Source organism: Daucus carota, chromosome 6, assembly GCF_001625215.2.
Source record: "Daucus carota subsp. sativus chromosome 6, DH1 v3.0, whole genome shotgun sequence".
Classification (NCBI taxonomy): Eukaryota; Viridiplantae; Streptophyta; class Magnoliopsida; order Apiales; family Apiaceae; genus Daucus; species Daucus carota.
In genome coordinates, this window is record NC_030386.2 from 26492172 (window position 1) to 26516547 (window position 24376).

General features: G+C 33.5%; 4 protein-coding genes across 11 annotated transcripts; 2 read left to right on the plus strand and 2 right to left on the minus strand.

Annotated features, from left to right (window-relative positions):
- Positions 1 to 1480: 1480 nt before the first annotated feature.
- LOC108228168 (ferredoxin--NADP reductase, leaf-type isozyme, chloroplastic) lies at positions 1481 to 4194 on the minus strand. Its single transcript, XM_017403679.2, has 9 exons — positions 3988 to 4194; positions 3518 to 3752; positions 3216 to 3349; positions 2831 to 2909; positions 2628 to 2719; positions 2439 to 2516; positions 2092 to 2154; positions 1779 to 2013; positions 1481 to 1686 (listed from the first exon to the last, which is right to left on the minus strand). The coding sequence occupies exons 1-9, from the start codon at positions 4090 to 4092 to the stop codon at positions 1619 to 1621; spliced, it is 1089 nt and encodes a 362-aa protein (XP_017259168.1). The 5' UTR covers positions 4093 to 4194; the 3' UTR covers positions 1481 to 1618.
- A 767-nt stretch (positions 4195 to 4961) lies between these two features.
- LOC108228169 (cyclic pyranopterin monophosphate synthase, mitochondrial) lies at positions 4962 to 6436 on the minus strand. 2 transcript variants are annotated; one of them, XM_017403681.2, is made up of 3 exons: positions 6252 to 6436; positions 5994 to 6138; positions 4962 to 5650 (listed from the first exon to the last, which is right to left on the minus strand). In XM_017403681.2, the coding sequence occupies exons 2-3, from the start codon at positions 6105 to 6107 to the stop codon at positions 5060 to 5062; spliced, it is 705 nt and encodes a 234-aa protein (XP_017259170.1). In that variant the 5' UTR covers positions 6108 to 6138; positions 6252 to 6436; the 3' UTR covers positions 4962 to 5059. The 2 variants fall into 2 exon arrangements, with proteins under 2 accessions (XP_017259170.1, XP_017259171.1); XM_017403682.2 differs by having other exon boundaries at positions 5994 to 6147; positions 6252 to 6382.
- An 831-nt stretch (positions 6437 to 7267) lies between these two features.
- LOC108224409 (uncharacterized) lies at positions 7268 to 15095 on the plus strand. Of its 7 annotated transcripts, none has more exons than XM_017399027.2 (9): positions 7268 to 7514; positions 10026 to 10178; positions 10318 to 10493; positions 10874 to 10938; positions 11034 to 11135; positions 11358 to 11432; positions 13107 to 13226; positions 14471 to 14600; positions 14704 to 15095. In XM_017399027.2, the coding sequence occupies exons 2-9, from the start codon at positions 10069 to 10071 to the stop codon at positions 14808 to 14810; spliced, it is 885 nt and encodes a 294-aa protein (XP_017254516.1). In that variant the 5' UTR covers positions 7268 to 7514; positions 10026 to 10068; the 3' UTR covers positions 14811 to 15095. The 7 variants fall into 7 exon arrangements, with proteins under 7 accessions (XP_017254516.1, XP_017254517.1, XP_063936150.1 ...); XM_017399028.2 differs by having other exon boundaries at positions 7271 to 7514; positions 11277 to 11432; positions 14471 to 14604; XM_064080080.1 differs by having other exon boundaries at positions 7275 to 7514; positions 10026 to 10243; positions 11277 to 11432.
- A 3426-nt stretch (positions 15096 to 18521) lies between these two features.
- On the plus strand, positions 18522 to 21944 carry LOC108224492 (uncharacterized). Its single transcript, XM_017399133.2, has 2 exons — positions 18522 to 18644; positions 20495 to 21944. The coding sequence occupies exon 2, from the start codon at positions 20503 to 20505 to the stop codon at positions 21532 to 21534; it is 1032 nt and encodes a 343-aa protein (XP_017254622.1). The 5' UTR covers positions 18522 to 18644; positions 20495 to 20502; the 3' UTR covers positions 21535 to 21944.
- Positions 21945 to 24376: the final 2432 nt, after the last annotated feature.

Here is a 24376-nt window from a genome sequence, read left to right on the forward strand (position 1 = left end):
GAGATATGTGAAGTAGAATTGACTTTGGAAATATTATTTTGCATTGAAAGTTGAAGTGGACAAGTAATTTGAAACAAAATTTTTTGTTGAAAGTGGACATGTAAATTGAAACGGAGGGAGTATTCACTTCAAGTTTTATTCTTTAACTCTAAGGCATGATCAGATCTTGATCTTCTTTTAGCACTTCCTTATTTTAATTTTGATAATGTAAAGGAAAAAATATTTCGGTCTTATGTTTTTCCAAATTCTCCGACCTTTGTTAAATTGTTCATTCGAACTTACGGTAAAAATAAAAAGGTTCGGGGAAGTCATTGTGACAAATAGACTTGTCATCATACATGTATGAGACTTCTTCGACAAAGAATGGTCGAGTTAAGTTATATTTACTATCTTATTTTTATTGAAAGCTAATTATTACGTTAATATAAAATTTCGATTACCACATTTTGAAATTTTGATTGTTAAAGGAGGATTTTGGTTAACAAGATTTCTATGATTTTGGGGATTTAGGGATTTATGAAAAAAAAGGAGCTGAGCTTGTGAGATGTTTCGATTCATTTTCAACTCTTGGATATCAGATCGCATATCCCAAGACTTAAGGTATAAGTTATGTTAAAGGTTGAATTAATTGATTTTAATCTGATATAATTTTCGAATTGTGATATCTTTCATATTTAAAAGATATTGTTTGGAGATGTTTTTTATAATAGTTGATTTTTTCCTCATTTCAGGGAGAGAATAATTCCTCGTGAATAAATAATTACTTATTAGTCTAAATAAAAAAAGGAGATTGTCAGGAGAAATAGACTGAAATAGGTTATGCGAAAATATCGCATAAAATCGATTATGATCATCAAATGAAATGTTGATGTTTACGTTGATGTTTATACACTTTAATCACTTACTTCTACACATATTTGTATGTATAATTTTTTATGGTTATCACGTATGACAAATTGATTTGATCCGAAAAATATTCATTTGGAAACTCAAAAATTTTAATTTGATCTGAATCCACTTTTATAAATTACCTTTGCACTACATGTGTACTATGAAAGAGAGAAAATAAAATTAACATTTTGATTATTTAATTAAATTGACACTTGAAAGTGTTAAGGAAAAATAATATACAGACCATGATAAATCAAGCATGAAATTTGAATTTGTTTAACTAAAGAGAAAGAACACATGGAAAGGATCTCAACTTATCACAAAAACTGCATGCTAGTTGTGTTAGATGATGCAACAATTATTAGGATCACATGGTTCCCATGTCTGCATATAGGCTGTAGCTAATGCTGTTAGATAATGCCACAACTGTTAGAAGGGTTCTGCTAATGCTCCATGAGAATAGTGTGTGTGTGGAGATAGAGATCGAAGAAGTTATATTCTACATTTTAACTATATATTATGATCCAGACCCTCAAAAGTACAATTTTTTTTGGAAAAGGACATTGAACAATTTACAATACAACAGTAATGAAGAACTGAAATGTAATACAAGAAAGAAGGGTCACAAGGAAGTTGATTAACTATCTACAGAATGCAGAGAAAAGTGAAATATGGATTGAGCGTGAAGTTTCAAGAATAGGCATACATTTGTACAAGAAACCCGAAATTAGTACACTTCAACGTTCCATTGTCCTGCCTTCTTCAGTGACCTTTTGTATTCAATCCACTCGATACCTGTATAATCCGTGAAATAAAAGAAAGATCAAGAAAATAGAACACGTTATATGTGAGGGTGAAGAAATGAAGTCATTATGTTCAAATTATACCTTCTTTAGCAGCTAATGACACCATGATGTCATCAATTCCTTTTTCCATTCCTTTCAAACCACACATATAGATGAAGGTGTTGTCTTTCTTAAGTAATTCCCAGAGCTCTTCTGCGTATTCTGCCATGCGAGTCTGGATGTACATCTTTTCTCCTTTTGCATTTGTTTGTTCTCTACTCACTGCAAAGTCGAGTCTAAAATTTTCTGGTTTCTTCTCTTTCATTAACTCGAATTCCTGTTGTGAAAACAGCAAGACTGATGTTAACACTTTAGTGATAATATGGAGCTTGTATTGAGTAAAGAGAATTTTCACCTCCTTGTACAGCAACGAGCTACTTGTAGGCACCCCCAAAAAGAGCCATGCCAAACCATTGAACTGCACAGATTAAGGTGAAAGTCATTTGTCTAATGCTGGTTAAAATACACGACAGACGGAGCTAAAATTTGCATGAAACTACTAGTTCTTCTGAAAGGTTTGCTCCTGGGTTTGTTCTTCTTCTTCTTTTTTTTTTTTGCTAAATAGGTTTGCTCTTTACGTGGCTTTGCTTTTGTATCTTTTATACTGTCTAAATTCCCCTTGATTCTTTTGTCAAACTGTTAAGCCATTCTCACAAGCCACAAATTTAAAGTAGTTGGTTTATCAATGTAAAATTAGTCTACCTCATAGTCTTCATGCTTCTCAAAGAACATTTTCCACAAGAAGGATCGGAAAGGTGCAATTCCAGTTCCAGTACCAAGCTATAAATGATAAATTAAACAATCATTGACAGGAAATTTGAAACTCACAGTGAGAAACCGCAATATTAAAATGTGATATAGTGCATTATCACATTTTGATGCAGTATGTACCATAATAACGGTTGCATTGGGATCCTTGGGCATAAGCATTTCTTTTCCTACAGGTCCAGTTATACTAACATCAGCCCCTGGCTTTAAGTCACCTGGATATATAAGGGTGAAAATGTTTAGCTACAACATATTACAGTCAAGTATTCGATCATCATTTATTAAAAAGCAAGTGCTCTCAAACAAAAGATAAATTGCATGCTTACACAAGTAATTTGAACATACTCCTTTAACTTCTTCGCCTTGATCATTGGTATAAACAAGCCTTTTTACACACAATGAGACCTGTAAAATATAAAATTCAAATACTTTAAGCCTCGGGAAACAGAGAACGAAGATAACTCTTTGTAACTAATACTGATATTGGAGTCATCTTGTTATGAATTAGCTCAAACTGCATATAGAATGCCTCAAAAGTGCAGCATATAATATTGAAACTTGATAATCATGTTCCAGGGAGGCATCTGTGTGTTAAAGCTTGAATATAATTCATGCATAAGAGCTGATTCCATTTGAAATTGTAATCATTACTATGACAACCTTATGATCTTTGATTACACATGAAGTATGAAACTAGACTGAAAATCTTACAGTTTTGGAGTCCCCAAAGTCTCCAATGGCACTGCTAGCAATAGAGTACAACCTAAGCTTGTGAGGTTTCCCATTCTTGTCTTCGCCATCCGCGATAATTCCAATGGACTGCCCTTCCTTGTAGGGTATCTCACCTATCATACAAAATTTTAACTGATTACTACTTAAACGTAAATCAAAATCACAGATATCAGGTAAATATACATATCAGGCACTGTAGCATCAGCCCCTGCTCTTGATAGAAGAGAAAAGGGGCGTCACTGAATGCCTGACTTGTAAGAAGCCCATGTGATTAGACGCACCTTCAGTGCTGAAGACCATATGCCAAGTCTCACCAGGAGCATCATCCCCGGTGATCTTAGTGTTGAGAAGGCATTTACCGACATAAGGTTCCTTAGGCCTGTATTTATTAGTAACTATATCTTTATCCACTTTCTTCGAAACCTTCTCAACTTTAGCTGGAGCCTCTGTTGTCACCTGAGCTCTAATAGATACCAGTTTCCCCCCACTGGATACATTTCTAAATGTCAAAGGAACCTACCAATCCAAAAAAATATAAATTAGTCAGAATCAACAGAGAATTCGAAACAACTCGTTAAATGTACTTAGCCAAGACAAATATGGCCGAATGTCATATATATGACATATTTCATTCTTAGAAACTCACATATTTGTTTTATCCGATCAAATTTAGTAAATTTTAGAACGACACGAAACTGACACGTTTACGACAACAACAGACATGATATCCGAAAAGGATAGAAATACGTACCTTGGCGAAGCTAAGTCTGTCAGTAGAAATGAAAGACGTTCTGGTGGAAAGCGAAGTTGAGCTGGAAGATGGTAGAGAGACTGCAGCACTGACTGCAGTAGCCATAGTTTAGAAATGAGAGAAATGATAGATGGATGGTAGTGGTACTAGTACTAGTGATGTATGTTTAGTAAACTAGAGTATTAGATTTTTTGATGGGTCGAATATAAGTGGATTATATATCGGGTGGAGGAGAATTTTAAGACAATGCAGTGGCGGGTGTGAGGATAAGAAAAAGAAATTTGAGCTGTGTTTGTGAATCTTTCAAGTGTATCATTTTCTTAGTCTGCACCACAGATTGTCTGCTTGTAAACAATTTGTGCCTAGGCCTCAGATATTTTAGGTCCCTGAAATCCTAATAAAAATAGTAATATAAATTCAGTGTAGAGCCATTTAAAATGAGAATTAATATCTTTCAATCTAAGCCAATGGATAATTTCAAAAAAACTGCCTAGTCAGCTTAGTTTTAATGGGAAGAAACTACTTTGCAAGTTCATCTTATTTTGCTTGGTACGTTGTTAACTCTTGCTTGTTATATTGTTTGCTCTTTTTACCGAGGATTTGAAGTTGAAATTTTGTAAAAATGAGGTGAATGTAGATGTGGTTTAAAATCAGAAAATGAAGTAAAATTGATAATTTAATTATATAAATATTACTTTTTAAAATAAAATAATAGTCTGGAGGAAACCGAGGAGAATGAAAGCAATTCTCTAGCTACCGGAACATATATGCAATATACTTGGGGGTGACATCTATGCACAACACTTGCAGGAGCACAACAGATATTCAGTTATGATAAATGGTTATTTATGGTTTGCTTAAGCTGTCATCAAATTACAGCCAAGGGTCATACTCAGTTGTCCCGGACACCCGAGTTCGACTCTGGCTCATCCCGAGAAGTATTAAAACATACGTATACTCATTTATAAGGCATATAAACCTAAATTGTCAAAAGAAAAAATAGAATTAATAATGCTAGGTTCAACCTTTTATTATTTCAAATACCGTTATCCTTTAACTAGTTCTTACACAATCATTTGTCTCTGGACCATGTCCCGCTTTTACCCCCCATCTTCTGTTCAAGTCTCACATCTGTTATTTGTATATCTTTAGAAGCAGCCTTGCACATATCATACACCGTTAGCCCTGCTACAGATACTGCTGTCATTGCTTCCATTTCAACTCCCGTCTTTCCAGTCGAAGCAGCCTCTCCTTCTATTTTGACACTGAAGTCACTAGGATTCAAAGTTAAATCCACACGAACATGACTCAAACAGATGTTGTGGCATAGGGGGATGAGGTTGCTTGTTTGCTTTGCTCCAACTATTCCAGCAATTTTCGCGACACTAAGAACGTCACCTTTTGTCATCTGGTTGGCAGAAACTAAATCAAAAACTTTCCTTCCAAGAATGACTTTGCAGCTAGCTATAGCAACTCTCTTGCTCATCTCTTTAGGAGAGACATCCACCATCTGTGCTTCACCCTTGCTGCCAATGTGGGTCAAGCTAGATTCAATACCCACCATTTCAGAGGGTAATGTCGGGGAATCTTGAGCTACAGATTGATTGCTGCCAGAACCTGCAAGACTTGTTGGAGGAGCCTCACCAAACACAAATTCCATCTCCTGAAAAATAAAAAGATAGTCATATAATAAAGTACCTAGTATGACTTGTTAGAGAATGTGAATTAGCATTTTTTTCCCCTTCACCGCTTGACACTTGCTATCAAGTATCAACTCATGTCTCCAATCATATGGAACTATCAGATTGAATGCCCTACATTTGTCTTAATAAATTAACAAGAAGATATGTCATTGTTAACAATATTTTTATCTATATATAATTTTTGAGTTACGATATGAACAATGTTAATGTAACGGCAAGGCTTGAAATTTCAGACCGGATGCAAGCAAGGGGGTGAAACATTAGAAATACATATTCGAAGAGGAGAATGAACAGGGTGAACACCTTATTAAGCTCATCGATAGCACTGTCCATATTGCTAGTTGTACTAGCACTAATAGTAGTGCTAAACAACCTCTTCGAGACAGGCAATGTACGCCCAACTCGACGGAGAAACATGACACCCCCACAGCAGCTCAGATAGTTGTGCCTGGAAACACTTGGGAGTTAAGAAACACACAAATATAATGAATACAGTGAATACTAAAATATGAATCTCATTTAGACATATTGACAAACACGTGGAAGCATGGTCCTTGCTACCTGGAGCCCAAGCAATCTCGAATGAGTAGGAAGGGGGAGGGACGCCGAAATCAATGAATGATGTTATATATAGCTGCTGAATTGATGAGAATTGAGCCTTGAAAACAAATGGGATTGAATTCAACCTTGTAGTTCAGTGCTTGGGAAGTGGGAACTCACTTGGGGTTAAGCTTATACTATGCTAAATTGGGTATTGGCATTATTATTATTATTATTATTATTATTATTATTATTATTATTATTATTATTATTATTATTTATTATTTATTATTTTAATACTCGCTCCTTTAAAGTTGAATAGATGCATATTCTAGTAATATATTTTTCAAGAAAAATTCTAATAATTTTATATATGTAAATTTCAATCAAAATTTGATCAATTTGATCATAAAAAATCATACAAGTCAAATACTGTAAATTGGGACTGATGGAGTAATAAATTTGAGAAAGAGAAGGGGGAAAGATAGGGAAAAAATAAAAAAAAACAAAAAGAAGAAAAATAATTTTTTATTGATAAATATTAAATAGGTAATGATTAAAAGTTACCTAAAAATAGGTAATGGTTATAAGATTTGAGAATATGTTGGTTATTTAGGTAACTGCGACAATAGTGTTGGAGTGTCTATTTTTTAATACAATACCTAAATATGAGTTTAGGAGCTCATTTGACTAATTTATTGGACTTGCTCTAATGTCTCAAATGTTATAAACCAAATATCATGATCCAAAATAGAAAGTGTAGCATTTTTACTAAGATTAAGATTATTTATATAGTATTCTGATATATTTTACTTAAGATTAATAAGATAGAACGCTATTTGTGTAGCGTTTTACTGAGTTAACAGGTTTAACACAACAAAATACTTAAAAATTAATAAAATATAATATTTTTTGTTAGCGTTTTGCCGGATTACAAATTTAATATAACAAAACGCTTTAGTATAATGTAGAGTTTTCATCCAAAAATTATTTGAGACGATTTTCCCCAAATCCTCAGGATTAGTTATGTTTCTTTCGTAGGATTCATCCCTTTTCTCTACTAAATTATTAAGTTGAGAAGAAAAATAATATTTAAAATTTGATTATATTATGCGTTTCAGACTTTCAGTTAATAATATAAATATTCCGGTTAGGTTTCTTCGTCAGATGATCTGTTTATTAATTGATTGTTCTAACTCCGGTGTTACAGGCTTCTTTACTACCACTACACTATCTATCTGTCTATTTCTTGTTCTCCGCCTATACAATCCCTAATCGACTCCGGTAAGCTTCTGTCTTCTATTTTCTCGCGTTAAATTTTAATCCACTTCCCGTTTTTGCTAGTTCTCCGATTTAAACCTTTCTTTTAATTTATTCTACATGCATAATTATGTATACAGATTCTCTGGTATATTCAACTCAATTGAAGCTCGTTTGATTTTTCATCATGTGCATCATAGATTCGTAATTCTTTTGGTACTTTGTGCTCGTTTGTTTCGAAATTAGCTTTGTTCAGTATGTAGTTTGTATTAGTATGATTAGTAAGAGCATTTCCAACGACGTTGGCTATAATCGTTGGCTAAATTGAACATGTAAGACATTATGTAAAATTTGCTAGACCTGTAAGACATTGTACTTCAATGGTATTGGCTATATTGGTTGGCTATAATTTAAAAATAGAATGTTATTAATATTTTAGTTTGTTAAAACATAATATATCAGTTTAATATGGTGATAAATGATGTGCAATCATTATACAGATTTCTTACACACTTGTACTCTTGTAGAGGTTCGACAAATATAGTCATCCATAGGAGGTTGGCTAAAATTATAGACAACAGGTTCCCGTGGTTGGAGTATGATTTTTTCAACCGGTTGACTAAATTTTTTATATTTGGAATGCCAACTCACTTTTTAGCTAAGGGGTTTGTATGGTTGGAGATGCTCTAAATTCAAGGCTTTTTTCAGTGCTTTTCATCGAAACAATGTCACGTTTTGCAGCATCGGTTCATATTGCGAAAAGAAATAGTCTTATAATCTTTTTTAAGAACAGGTCTACGACTATATGTCTCGGAGACCTGATAGGAGAAACACACGTTATCTCTGGATAGGAGAAGGAGAACACCTTAAGCACGAGAGTTAGTTGGATAAAACACCAAATACCTAAATTATACTGGCTGAGGGATCAATTAAAAAAATGTTGTTTTAAATAAAACTGTAAAAAAAGTTAGTTGGATAAACATCATAATACCTAATTTATACTCGCTGAGGGATCATTTAAAAAAAATTGTGATTTTAAATATGAATGGAAAAAAAGAAGAAGTTAAGGATAGGTTGCTGGCAATGATTGTTACTCTTTAGGCTTGCTGCTAATTTAGTGGATTTATTAAATGGATGAGCAGGAAGCAATGACTTTACTGGTGACCTTGAGACCGCCTATGGTAATGACACATGTGAGACATAGGTACAGTGTTAACAAGGGAAATGCACAGGACAGGAATTACAAGGACAACGTATAGAACGATTCAGTTAGCCTTGGATTTGTGGACTGGTGGGAGGAATATTAATTAGAAGAGAGGATAAAGGGAGAGAATAAATTGTGAGATGACGTAAACTAATCTACTTGAATTGCTACGAAAATTTTATTTATTCTAATCTATCTTTCTTATGTAAGAAGTGATTGTATCCTCCGTTGTCGCACTGTTCACATCTTGCATCAATTCTAGAATTCCACCTTGAATTGCAGTTCATACCAAAGAACAAGGCAGAAGAGAGGAAATGATAGTGGCCGTGCGTGTATTTTGTGATTAACATACAACCTTTTTTATTTCTCTATTTATTGTCTAATTAATTATTAACAAGTCATATCTCTAAAACAGGATGGCGTGAGTGTAATCTTGTGCTCATTAAACTATTGAAAATTTACATCATGTATAGACAATTTAGCATATGTGAGATGAACGAAAAGACAGTGCTCCGTGTCAAGTAGAAGTTTCAGTTTTATGTTCTATGGAACTTGTTCTAGTGATTCTCATTTGCTTTTGATGCTCTCTATCTCATGATAAAGTGTAATGCTCCTTTTATATTAAGGACTTAATTAAAAACCACAAACATGTATACTAAGCACTAATGGTCCAAATTAAATAATATAAGCAGTTCTCATGTAATCTTAATGGGGGCCCTATGCCCCTATTGGCTACACAGATGCGCACTCTTCGATTAACCCCGTAAGCTATCTTCCTCTGCTATGATAATCTCTACAAAATTGATCTTCAATATAATTATCTTCTCAGTTTAATTATATTTATGCTCTCTCATTTATATACACACATACATATGGTTTTTTATAGCTGTGTAGTGTTGACTTATCAATTTTGTCTAGGGTGACTTCCCCAAATTTGTAAACTACAATTCTTAAGCAAATAATAAGTGATTTTGAACACCAGAATGTGATTGTTTTATATATATTATGAAACACAAATTGAGTGATATTCTCGTTATTACATGATTACTCGAGTATTGTGACTTGCAATAGGCTTTGATTACTCAAGTCATGTTACTTTACTGTAATTCAACTTGTTGTATCCTCATTTTACATTACCGGCTTGTTTTACGTATAATAGGGTACTGAATTTTGTGGTATATGATTTGCGGAATTATCATACAAGTTATAAGTTTTACACGGTTGCTGCTTTATAAATTTATGTAGACAATCGATTATAACATTTGGTAGAATCAGATTAGTGATTAGTAGGTAGTAGTAGACTTTATAATTACTAGTGTTGATTATGACAGAACATAGCATTGTGGAAGAACGATTGAGCAGCCTTTAGGATTTATGTTTTCTCGCATGCGTGGAGTAAGAATCGATATGAGGATGCAATGCCTGGATACAAAATTCTTTACTTCTTCAACTTCTCTGGCGCCAATACAACTTCCTTCCCGAATGTATGATTTGGTATTGCAATTAACTTACCATGTACTTCTATATATTATGTGATGTTTATCTGGAGGTTAGTTATCGACACATTCAGGATCTCTTGTTACTTTCCTTGCAGTTTAGTATAATATACTTTCTGAAATGCAGGGAAACTCATCTTTGGTATGTTATACCTAATGAAGTTAAGAGTGAACAACTCTTAAACAAATACTTGGAATTTCTACCAAAATCTGAAAAAGAACGTGTTTTTAGCATGCGTGGCGACGAACTGCAAAAAGGAGCTCTGCTTGCTCGTGCTCTTGTTCGTACTACCATTGCGAGATGTATGACTGACTGGTTTTTATCTTGATCTTCCTTTAGTTTCATACTCAAGTTACAGATTTACATTTATCAGAGTATGCAGAGTACATGTCAATTTCATCTATAGCAAAAAGTAAACTTAGTCTTATCTAGATAATTGAAAGATGATAATGATAATCTGAAGATGTCTATACAAATTTTCAAATGATGCTGAAAGCATAATACTATTACTTCGTGTAACATCTTCTGATGATGACAAGAAATTAAAAATTAATAATTTTGGAAACACCGGAATATAGGTCATTGGGTTTATATTATCTTTTACAATTCTTGGCTATTGATAAGTTAGACAAAATGCTCAATGAACTCATTTGATAACTGAATTAATATTTTCTCTTCCTAGATCAGACAAATCAAGTTAGTCCAAGGTCTTTGAAGTTTAGGAAGAACATCCATGGGAAGCCTGAGGTTTGGGTGCCATATGCTGTTTGTACAGAAACTCTTTTCATTTTCATGTTTTCTAATCATACACTTAAAAACATCAGCCTTGAACATATTTATAGGTAGACTGGCAACAGATTGAGGATTGGCATCCTCAACAATTGCATTTCAATATTTCACATACCGAATCACTAGTAGCATGTGGAGTGACGACGCATAATCCAGTTAGTGACTATCAATTTGTTACTCTGCGTAAAATACATATCTTTGAAGCTTATATTGTAAACAGATTGACATAAAATTTCCTCTTCCGTTTTTTGTTAAAGTAATTTATTTAAGCGTTTTCATTTACTTCTGGATATTAGATTGGCATAGACATAGAAGAAAAGGAACGGAAGATTAAACACAGTATCTCATCATTTGCTAAAAGATACTTTTCCCAGCAGGAGGTGCAACTATTAAGTTCTATTTCAGACCCCGAAATTCAGCGCCAGGAGTTCATAAAATTATGGACACTCAAGGTTAGCCCTGTTATCAGATTTAATATGTACATGTGTCTTATTCCTCTATAAGCAAAGGCTTGCAGTTTTGGATTTTTGTATTAAGTTGAGCTTTACTGCCTCTTTGTATCTTAATTTTTTCTTAATAATTTATTTGTGTCTTTAGTTCGAATAGTGAACAATGTAAAAGTATGTGGAACAACCTTACAGCATAATAGAGATAGTTTACTAGACATAAGTCAACAAAGTTCAAAAACTTAATTTTACAAACCGATGAGCTGGATTCCGTGGCCCCAGATTTTCTCTATTTTGGGATGTTCGTCCCAAGAGTTTAAGTTTTAAGAAAAAGCTCAATTGGTTTGCGTCTGGGGTGGATGGTTATTCATCCAGCACCTCGTATGGAAAAAGCAGTTCTTCCCCTACAGAAGTAGTACATACCAGTGTACCCTTCGATGACACGCGCGGCTCGCATCTCAAGCGAGGCAACTTGTGAGATGCAAATGGAGAGAGGACAGTATATTTGAGCCTAAAAGCAACCCAGTGTTTGAAATGGAAAGATGAAACAGTCCTAAATGTAAGACGCGACTTTTAATCTGTTGTGTACCAGTGCTTATCCCCCCCCCCCCCCCCCCCCCTCTCTTCGACTCTTCCATGTACAAAATTTATGATGACCTTGGTGAGGATCAGTGTATGATTTGCTTCTAATTTATGAGGTAGCCTGTGGGGATTTATTCCAAAATTTTGTAGCTTAAAACTGAAGTTATGCTTCTTTAATTGAGGATGACTCTTTATGAGGAGGGTCTTGTGCCTCAATGCGCCTCTCGCCTCTAATAAACATTACCGTATCTATCCTAAAGAAAGTGAGGGAGGCAAGAGAGAGTGAGGCAGACGAGCTTATGCTTCTGTTCTGAGAAATTTAAACAGGTGTGGTTATTATGGTTTTGTTTTTAAATAACTTTTGATTGAGGAGAGTCTGGTATTTCTGCCTAAATTCTCAATAGTTTTTATAAGTTTGGCATTTGACACATGCACTTTGTTGCCGCTTTGTTACTTGCATACAACCTCTACTCTTTCTTTTGAAATTGTCCCTACTTGTGAACTGCCTTTTTCAGCACTGAGCATACGATGAGCTTCCTGACTTGCCTTTAGATTCTGGGAAAAATATATATGAAATCCACATTCCCTCCTTAATATTATAGTACTCAAATTTATCTGGAAGTACACCTGAGAATTGTGAAAAAGGTACTCCTTTATCCAAGGGCTATCAAAGTCAAAGTTTCATGTGTTTTGATTGCATTTTCTAAGCAAAAGCAGGTGATATCTTTAAAAAGTGTGATTTAGAATGTAGATATAGTTGGTTGTTATACTTCTGCTTGGCAAAATGTTTTGATGGTTTCAAAATATTTTTATGTGTCTTAAATTTACATTTAAAATTCTCTCTATAGGGAACGAAGCAAACTACTGATATATTGTACTTGGCTGTATGCATTATTTTGAAATATCCCGTGCATTTATTTTTTAAATAAAGATAGATCACTGTTATACACACCATGTAAACAGACATCCACACACATACTTATGTCTATTTATTTTGGCCATCAGTATCTAGTTGGTTATGCATCATTTGTGAAGTTGATGATGCATCCATTACAATTTTTCCTTTAGACTTCACTGACGTAGAAAATCTATATTCAGGAGGCTTATGTTAAGGCATTAGGAAGGGGATTTTCTGGATCACCATTCAAAACCTTTACCATCCGGTCTGTAGCTGCTAGCAAAGAAGGCATTCATCTTTCTGAAAGTTCCAGTTCTGAGGTATTTGATCACCTCTCCTCCGGACATTGAGGAATCAATTTCTCCACGTTGCTATGCTGTCATTAAATTATGCTGCCGTATTGCCATAAGTTTTGAGTTATAATCATGGGTTTGGTGAATGATCGTCGTATCAATATATTCTAGTACTCAGATTAAGTGATAGAATAGTTGTAGTTTTTTTAATGCAACATTGTGCCTCTTAAGAGTTAAGGGAGTCAAGTAAAGGTTGTGATAACACTTCTTTCTTACATAATAAGACAAAACAAAAAAAGATACTACAAATGATACTTCTTTGTGTAAAATACTAAGAAACTTTATCTAACAAAGAGGTTGTCGCCTCATATAAAGAATAGAAAGCTGATTAACATGTTTTAATTAAAATATCAACAAAAATACAGTATCAGTACTGATATTGTAATAAAGATCAAATAGAAAATATTAAATAATCCAATATAAAATTAGCATGAGAAGGTTTTGTTGGTTGTCGACGTGGTTAACTCTTTAGGATCTTAACCTCATATACTATTTTAATATATAATCTTATGTTAGCAACCTAAAATATTGCCAGAATGAAGGAACATATTTTAAATCTAATGAGAAATTTGTCAACAAGTATTAAAAATGATTAAAATCCAATTTAAAAATACTAAATGCAATATAAATTTTGTTTATGTTAACCAATTCAAAAAGCCAATTAAAGATTTAGTAAAAAAAAGCCAATTTAAAATTTTGTGAAAAAACTAAGAAATTCGTCTTATTAAAGTGAATTGATGAGAATTTTTAAATATATATGGGGAGTTACGAGTGTTTTACTCATTCTCCACGGATGTAGGTTTATCCCTTCATTTCCCCCCTTTCCCACCCACCATCGTCCTTCTTCGATAGTACATTCTTTCTTAAATATGTAAGTATTGTACAAATTATTTTTGTGCTTTAAGCAAGTCTACAATATTCTGTTATTCTGTCAAGTTCGTGCTTGGTGCCCTAGTTAAGTGTTTACTTGTTAGTTGTTACCATCAGGTCATGAGTTTGAACCTTGGAAACAACCTCTTTGTAAAAAAATAAAGGTTGCACTTGAGTACATCAAGATGTTTTCAAAAACCTGCTGCAGTGGCAGCCTTATGTATCAGGCACTGGCTTTTTTTAAGCTTGTCGAAGATGTTTAGTTATATATTACATACAATTTCACATATTATTCATTAATTTTAAACGTACTAAAAAGGAGGCTTCAAATATGCTGTCAGAATTCTGACATAGTGGTCGAGTCTTTAGAGGATTCCGCCAACCACACAGGCGATTGGCGATTTGCACTCTTGGAATTGGCTGGGTCTCATTATGCTGCCATTTGCTCAAAAAAGTACTGTGCCGATAAATGTAGGTAAATTGTAATATGTTCTTTATTATGAATATTGTGGTAATGTAGAAAGTAGAAACACATATATAATAAAATAAAAAAAAATTGTCATTGAACTTGTAGATAAAAGCCATCCTATGAAAATGAGTGTGTGGAGGACAATTCCACTTGTTGAAGATGAATATGTTTCCGGGACTGATTCTGTCATAGCTGTTGGGGGGCTAATGTAAGTAGCAATTTTTGTGCAAGTTAACTAACCGATTATTATTGTTGCTGGCATGATCTAATCATGATTCCAGATTGGTATTGCAAGTAATTAACTAATGGTATTGAATGTATTTTCGAGATAAATTGGTCCTCTTGATCTTGTATATAGGGATTACAACTTACAATTGTGTAGACTAAAGAGGTTAATGAGGTATGACATTTGATCTAACTGCTCTGGACTGTATTGCAATTGTAATGCTTACAATTATTTATATGAAAAACAAAGATTGCTATTGCACTTAACTTGGCATGGAAGTAGACCTTGTCTGTCCAAACTCACTTTTTGTTTGTGAGGGAGTTTGTAATTGTTACAACCATCGTATTTCATGATCTCCACCATGACATAGTGTAATGTCAAAAACATGTAGTTGAACGACTTTGATGAGAAGCTCAAATGCTTTTTCATCAGCAGTAACAAGTTGATCAACATTTTTTGGTGTCTCTTTATACTGTAAAGATTGAATACCATTAAAAAAACCCAGATCTAAATGTTTTAGATCTGGTGAGCTAGGAGGTTGATATCTTCATGTGTCTTAGCATTATCCTGTTGTATAATAATATCCTTTTCAAAATCTTCCCTTGGTCATTTCTGTTGAATGGCTGCCACTACTTTGTTAATAAAAAATGACATTATAACTTTTTCAACTCAAAATCTTCCCTTGGTCATTTCTGTTGAATGGCTGCCACTACTTTGTTAATCAAAAATGACATTATAACTTTTTCAACTGAAATCATAGCTTTGGTTTCAAGTGATCTTGCGGGACGATTTACGCTGCTTCGTTTTGCTGCCTCCTTAATTATAAATGGAAAATTTTGAAGCTTTCCGCCGAACGTTACATTTTCGTTGGCATCAAATCTCGGTCGAGCCACAAAAGCTAAAATCATCTTTCTTACACCCGCATTATGCCATAGCCATAGAATGGAGAAGGGATAATTAATTCAAACGTCCTTGAACTATAGGCTGTTTATTGTCTAGGTCCCTATCCTATTTTTCTCAATATTGCGATCCTTAAACTTTCAAACTTTTCTAATTCGCATCCTTCCGTTAAAAATTAACTAACAGACGTTAGTCAATGCTTATGTAGCAGATGCTTATGTGGCTAAAGCTGACGTGGCTAGTGCTTATGTGGCAATTTCTCAAAAATTTAATATCTCATAAAATTTGTTGTTCATTTGCATTGTGCTCGAATTGCAATTAAAAATTAGCATAATTATGAGCACAACAAAAATTAGACATTCAGCAATATCACATTTAAATTAACATCCAAAATATACTCCTGTTTAACAATGGAAGACAAATAAAGATCACAATTCACAACTGAAATCAACACTTAGAAATAGTAATACTGAACATCCAAAAGCTAAGATAAACTACTTCAGTTGTGAACATCAAAATGAAACTGTTTCATTAAGGCTGGCTAGAACTTGGTTTGGCCTTTGCTGCGGATGACATATCAGAAACACTTCCAGTTGGTTGTGATGAGATTCTGATTGTTTCTCTTGTTGTTGAGAAATATGTGTGACCATCTTTTAACATAAAAACACCTACACCAACTGGTGGAAGTGGAGGAGGTGGAGGTAGAACTTCAACATTTTTTGCTTTGGGTGGCCTTCCCCTCTTCCTCTTAGGTTGTCTCCCTTCAATTGTTGGTTGCTCGTTCTTATTTTTTTGACTTGATGCCTTTTTCTTAGCCTTAGCTTTTGCCCTTCCAAACAGTTTTTTTAGTCTTAGAAGATTCCCCTTCAACATCACTTGAATCTGTGGAGTCTATTGAAGGCATTCTAAGAGAGTCACTACCATGATCACTCTCCCAATCAACATCTTCAGCCAAGTCAACTTTCTCTTTATTCTTTTTCTTAGCCTTAGCTTTTGCCTTATCGAAGAAACTACTAATGGGAACAGACATATCATCAACATTGTCCACATTAAGCTCATCTACAGCTGGGTTCTTTTTAGTAGCAATAACATGTTTCTTCTTACTAATTATCTCATTAAGCTCCTCATCCTTGTCACTCTCATTTTCACTATAATGTCGATCACTTTCAGTTTCATTACTAAAATCAGACCCTTCCTCATCATTATAATCATAATAATCACTACTCCCACTGTCTTCACTCACATATTTTTCATCCTCATCACATTCATTCACATTTTCACAAGCATGATCAACATAAATGACACAAGTACCAGTTTTAGTAGCATAAGTACACATGTCATTAATAATATCTTCACTCCACAATAATTGACAATTATCAAGTGACTCACCCTCCTTGTGCCAATATATCTTATAGTTTTTATACCCAAGCCTCTTCTCTATCAAATCTTTGCATGAATCAAGACATATTGTATCTATGCTCTGGCAGTAAATTAGTTCTACTTTACCTTCTTCATAGAGCCGTATGCGATTCTTGTAAGTAAACACTCCCCCATGATGAATTCGAATATTGACATAGTAAATCCCCATCCCTACACATATACACACAATCAATAAGAGAAAAATATATACATGTATATATATGATCTTGTATGTCTGTACATACCTCATATGATAGAAGGATCGCTGTCAATCGAACCCTAGCTTAGTGAAGAAACAAAATCCCCAATCGCTCTAGAACCCTAATTTTCGTGTGTTAGTACGCTGCTTAGCGAGTGTTAGGTGCGTGGATGATTTATTTTTGGACTTAAATTGACTTAACTTAAATTGATTTTAAAAGATGACAGCTCAGTTTTTAATTTTTTAATTTTATTTTTTGATCTGCCACGAAGCATTGACTAACGTCTGTTAGTTGATTTTTAACGGAAGGATGCGAATCAGAAAAGTTTGAAAATTTAAGGATCGCAATATTGAGAAAAATAGGATAGGGACCTAGACAATAAACAACATATAGTTCAGGGACGTTTGAATTAATTATCCCAATGGAGAATTGTACTGACAACTCAGGAAACTCGTGAAGATATAACAAATTGATGTAATTGATATTAATTAAATATGTTTTAAATCACCTATTTTTAATATTATTTTTAAATTTTGAATTAAGACATTGTTAGACTTACTCTAAACTCACACTTCTATTCTATTAGTATATATCTTATTTATAATTATACCATGCTAAATTATTTTTGTTTAAACATTTTTAGAAGAAAAAATATGTTCAAAATTTGATACTATTATGTGCTTTAGTTGATAATAGAAAAATAAAAAATAGATTATTGTTATTATTAATTTTGTAAATGTCGTTATTATCAATGTTATCACCTAATTATTTAAAAAGTTTAAACCAATTATAATAAATAATGCAATAATTTAAAATCCATTAAAGAAATTAAAGTTAAAGACGTAATAATTTATTAATAGTTTTACGAATCCAAAACTCTCTTTGATTTGGCAGCTTAAATAAATTTTAAATGAATATTTAAAATAAACAAATTAAGAAATAAGAGTTGAATAATTAAATTTTCAAAACATTATAGTTAATAAGGTAATATTTGTATCAAAACTGTTAATTTATTAATAATAATAATAAAAGTTGTAATAATTTTTCATAAAAGGTTTATATAAAAATTATATCATTAATTGTATAAATTTAAATATAGTGTATCATTATAAAAATTAATTAAATAAAACTTGATAGCCTGTACTTTTTAGATCTGATCTGTTTATTTAATTTCTTCGTCAATGATCTGTTTATTAATTAATTGTTCTAAAATACAGGCTTCCCTGCTACGACACTATCTATCTATCTTTGTCGATCCATCCGCTCGTATTCTCCTCCGATACAATCCCTAATTGACTCCGGTAAGCTCCTTTCTTCTATTCTCTCGCGTAAAATTTCAATCGATTTCACGTTTTTGCTAGATCTCCGGTTTAAATCTTTTTTTTTTATTTTTAAATTTGTTCTAGATGCATAATTGTGTATTCAGATTCGCTGGATATTCAACTCAATTGATGCTCGTTTGATTTTTCATCATGTGCATCATAGATTCGTAATTCTTTTGGTACTGTGTCCTGGTTTGTTTCGAAATTAGTTTTGTTCAGTATATACTGTGTAGTTTGTATGTATCAGTATGACGAGTGAACTCGAGGCTTTCTTCTGTGCTTTTCATGGAAACAATGTCACCTTTTGCATCATAGATTCATATTGTGAAACGAAATAGTCGTATAATCTTTTTTAAGAATAATTCCATGACTATAGGTCTCGAGACCTGATAGGAGAAAGCACATGTTATCTCTGGATAGGAAAAGGAGAACATCTTAAGCACGAGAGTTAGTTGGATAAAACACCAAATACCTAAATTATACTCGCTGAGGGATTATTTTAGGAAAAAAAAATGTCGTTTTAAAAAAATAAAAAGAATGTAAAAAAGTTAGTTGGAGAAAACACCAAATACCTAAATTAGACTCGCTGAGGGATCATTTAGAAAATGTTGTCATTTTAGATATAATGTAAGAAAAAGTTAAGGATAGGTAGTGGGCAGCCGTTGATACTCTTTAGGCCTGCCGCTAATCTAGTGGATTTATTAAATCTATGAGCAGGAATGCAATGACTTCACTGGTGACCTTGAGACCTCCTATAGTAATGACACATGTGAGACATAAGTACAGGGTTAACAAGGGAAATGCATTTGACAGAAATTACAAGGACAATGTACAGAAAAATTCAGTTAGCCTTGGATTTGTTGAGTGTTGGGAGGAGTATCAATTAGAAGTGAGGAGAAAGGGAGAGAATAAATTGTGAGATGACGTAAACTAAAGACTCGAATTGCTACAAAATTTTTATCTATTCTAATCTATCTTTCTTATGTGAGCAGTGATTGTATTTTCTGTTGTCGTACTGTTCACATCTTGCATCAATTCTAGAATTCCACCTTGAATTGCAGTTCATACCACATCAATTTCTTATGAATAATGTCTTGATTGTGTATAGAACATAAATTATAATAATTATGTCGTATACAAAATGTGTATGTGTTATGTAGATATTTTTTCTCTAAATGGTACTTTCTTCAGTATTGTGTTTTAATCATGGAGCACATGCATTTTGGATAATAGATCTATAAAACTTTCAAATTAAGATGTGTTCTCCGGAGTTCTCCGTAGAACCCAACCCCTATATAGTGTGAAATACAAAAAAATTGATACAAGTTATATAATTTTCTGCATTGATTATAGTTAAGTATACATTAATAAGGCATATATAGGTGGCATATCTATATATCTATAATCTATGTTCATTGTCATATTGAAAAACATGGCAAAGTCATATTGCCATGGACATGCCTCATCACCATGGTGTATGCCCCTAACTATGGCGCCTTAACAACACATAGTATAATCTCTTTTTGGGTTTGTATATCCTGTTGTATGTTAGTATTTAGTAAACATAGCTTTTGTGCAGATTATCTTCCCTATATTTTAAAGTATCCCAAATTTCTCAAGTAATCTCTTAGCTATACCTAATGCTTTATAGATGCTTACAGGGATGTCACCAGTCAGTATTTAGACATTAGTGATTAGACATAATTTCTGAAGTCTGTGCTAGTATTGTCCTTTCGTATGCGCTAATCTTTCTTTTTGCTGCTTATGTCATGCAAATATGTAGTTGTCGTGTTTCGTGATCAAGTTTACATGTTTTATATTTGCTTCAGGGTTAGACATGGCTAAAGGTATTAGAGGAAGACGCAGAATTGCTTCAAGACAATTTAGGGCAACTCCATACCCACTATCTAAGCGGGATGTGTCAGATTCCCTGACTGAGAAGAAATGCACCCATGGGACTGAGCACATGAAAGATTGGGAAGATGCAACCTGTTCTGTGTGCATGGAGTATCCGCATAATGCAGTTCTTCTGCTATGTTCATCTCATGACAAGGGCTGTCGGGCCTACATGTGTGGGACCAGCTGTCGTTATTCTAACTGTCTAGACCAGTACAAGAAAGCCTACACAAAAGTAAACTCACGTGATCTGAACCAACCTTTGCATGGCGCAACTGAGGATACTACTTCTTTTGTTAGCCAACCAGTTTCTAGTGGGCCCGTTGCGAACCAAGGAGAAATCACTGAGCTCGTGTGTCCTCTTTGCAGAGGCCAAGTGAAAGGTTGGACTATTGTGGAGGCTGCACGGAAATATCTCAACAGTAAGAAGAGAACTTGCATGGAAGAGAAGTGCTTGTATGTTGGAACTTACAAGGAATTGAAGAAACACGTGAAATCAGAGCACCCTTCTGCTAGGCCACGTGAAGTAGACCCTGCTCATGAACAGAAGTGGAGGCGGTTTGAGCGGGAGAGAGAAAGGGAAGATGTGATCAGTACGGTTACTTCGTTAGTGCCCGGATCTGTGGTTTTTGGTGATTATGTTATTGAAAGGACTCCCCATGGGTTTGATACAAGTGATGATGAAGAAGAGGAGGGTTTCCCAGGACTTGGCAGGAATATGGAAGACTTTGATGTCAATTTGGTTAATGTTTTTCTCCTATTTCAAACATTAGGTCGCACAGGAGGAAATGTTGGTTCCTTTGACGGGTTAAGGAGGCAAGGTGAAGAGGTCCAAGAGGATGGTGATACTGATGACCTAGGCCATGACCATGGCACGTCATTGATGAATAGGTTGCGTAGACAGGGTAGAACTGTATTGAGTAGGTCAGGAAGGAGGCGGCGGCGTAGAGAAGCAAGTGTGGAGCATTTATAAATATTCAAGCTTGAAATTGCAATTAATAAAGGGATCAGCAATATACAAGGTATAGCAGACTTGTTTACTTGCCTTTAGTTTAAAGGCATGTACTTTCTCCTGATTCCGTACTCCCTTGAGCACCCAAGTATCTCTTGAGATTATGCATTCTGGAAATACTTTCAGTTTGAACCCCTCCTGTGTAAAGATGTATTAATATTGATCTCGTAGTTTAGAATTTGTACCTGATGAGCTACAGTGAATTACGTCTGCCTTGCCCCTGTTTGGGTTAAGTATACAGCCATACAGGCTCAGCTGACAGAATAGAATGACCGCTGAAGTTGGGATGTCCTTATATGTGCTTGTTTCTCTGGCCTCAAGTCCAGTTCTTAGGTTGGAAAAGAAATGACAAACATATAGATTGATGTTCACAGAGCAGTAAATTCGCCTGTGCTTCGAAATAATATTGCTTCACAAGATATTGTGAATTGTAAAAGTTAGACAATGTTATATTTACACATTTCTCATTTCCTTACATTCGGTTAACAGAAGTTAAGAAAAGAAAAGAAAAGGTCAACTGAAGTTGAGAAAAGAAAAGAGAGTTATTGTTGAGATTAGTCAATAAATTTAGAAATGTAGAGAAAAATAGTGAGTATTACTCTATTATTTATTAAAAAGGTTGCGACTTTTTTCCTATTTGAAATATAAATAATTGAGAGATATATTGTAAATGAAATTTTTGAGATGTGCTACATTCATATATGGAAAATTGCGAAGAACTGAGACTTCATTTAATTCATTATTAATTAATTTAAATCATATTATTTTCACTGATAATATGATTATTTTGATTTAAATCATATTATTTTCACTGATAATATGATTATTTTGAGTCATAAGGATAAAAAATCATATTAACGAGAGTAGTCCAGTTCATGATTGGAAATTTTTTTTAGTTTAGAAATATTGTTTAGTTATATTTATATAAATGAATTAAAACAAATCACTTCCGAGAAAGATAGTTAACACTTTAACTAATCTGCATTATTATTTAATACTAATTTAAAAAAACAGTACCAAATATAAATTTAAACATCTTAACTAATCATCATACCTACTTAGTACTAGTTCATAAAACCAATATTAAATAAATATGAGTATTTTAAACTTAATAAATATAAGATTATAATGTGTCGATATTATAAATTTAATCATAAAAATTCCCTTAAAAAACCACTTTTTTTTCTTTTACTTTAATAATTATCGGTTCTCTCTTTTTTCTATCAAAATGTAATGGCTTGGATTTCCCCCCTTTTCAAACTCAAATGTTTCAATGACTTGGGTGCATTATTTACAAGTAACTAGCGTAATAATCCGTGCAAGGTATGGGTCATTTTCTAATATCTTTATTAATATTCACCCTTTGTATAAGATACAAAAATTTTAGAACAATTTTGATTGTTATTAACAATGTGTCTTGTTTTTTATATCCTAATTGCCACAAATGAATATTTTGAAATACTTTTAAGATATTTTTACTGGAGTTGAATTTATATATTGTTGGCTTTTAAAGATCACGGCGAGGAGTCATAAAAATGTCTTGAAATTGTAGCAGGCATTTGCAGTGTAAATCATTATGGTTTATAGTGAGAGCTGGAGACAAACATGTACAAACTATGAAAATCATTCTCAAGTCCTAACATATAAATGTTGTCTTAATAAACAAACTTTCCTTTCTATAAATCCCTAACAAATATGTTTTTTTTATTTTAGAGAACAGAAGCACTTCTTTCACTCTATGTTCAATAATCATACTCACTTTTCTCGAGTTGTGTTGTCGTGAAAAATATGGAGGGATGTCGAAGCATAGCACTCCCATTACATTGATTTGCCTTGTTTCTTTCTCGGAACAGTTCATAGGCTTTAACGATGTCTTTACTTTATGTTTTTACAAAAAGGGTTTCTATGACATAATTTCAATTCAAAATAAGCTAAAATTCCTTTACCACGTAAATCCGTTGTACAGTTACCATCTAACACAAAGACAGATATATATTGAATATTACACTTTTACTTGTTCTTCCTCCACCTGTAGAAGCACAAACCAATCCTTGTTATTTTGACCACCCTTTTCTGGGATGATCTTCTGTTTTCAACCAAAAAATAAGCAAAAAACCTCAATTTGAGAGAGAACATATGAAATAATCTCGCACGACATAACAATTAGTTTCAGCTTATTCAACAAAGGTAAATTTTGAGCAATCAATTAATTAGATAATGTAAAGATAATAGAACAAGTGGCTCTATCTCTAAGAAGATGTGTGCTCCAATTCACCACTTTTAATAGGAAATTGTAGTTGTTCACACTTTTTTGTTGTTTTCCCCTCTAGTGCCTTTAGTTCTAGGCAATTGATAAAAGTATAAAAGTTCTTTCTGAATTAAGGATATGTTATAGCATCCCCTTCTTTCTGGGACAAAGTATTTAAATTAGCTGCATTTTATGACTCATGTCTTTGTAAAGACACACAAGACAATACCAATTTTTTGAAAAAAGGTTATCTGTGTTGCTTGATTGCATGCACAAAGTGAACAAAATTTCTACGAATGACGGCTAAATGTGAGATAAATAATTGTTTTAAAATGTTCACAAAGATCCCTTAGTCCTAGCACTAAAATGTTAATGTTGAAAGTAATCACAAAAACAATGAAGTACTTCCGATGAAGTTGTTAATAGTCTTACAGAGAAATATGATTTTGCAGGAGTCGCGATAGTCTCACCTTAAAACACCCACAATTGGATACTGACTGCCAGCATAGTAGAGAAGCCGTAAGAGGTAGCAATTTTCAAATAACGAAGCATACT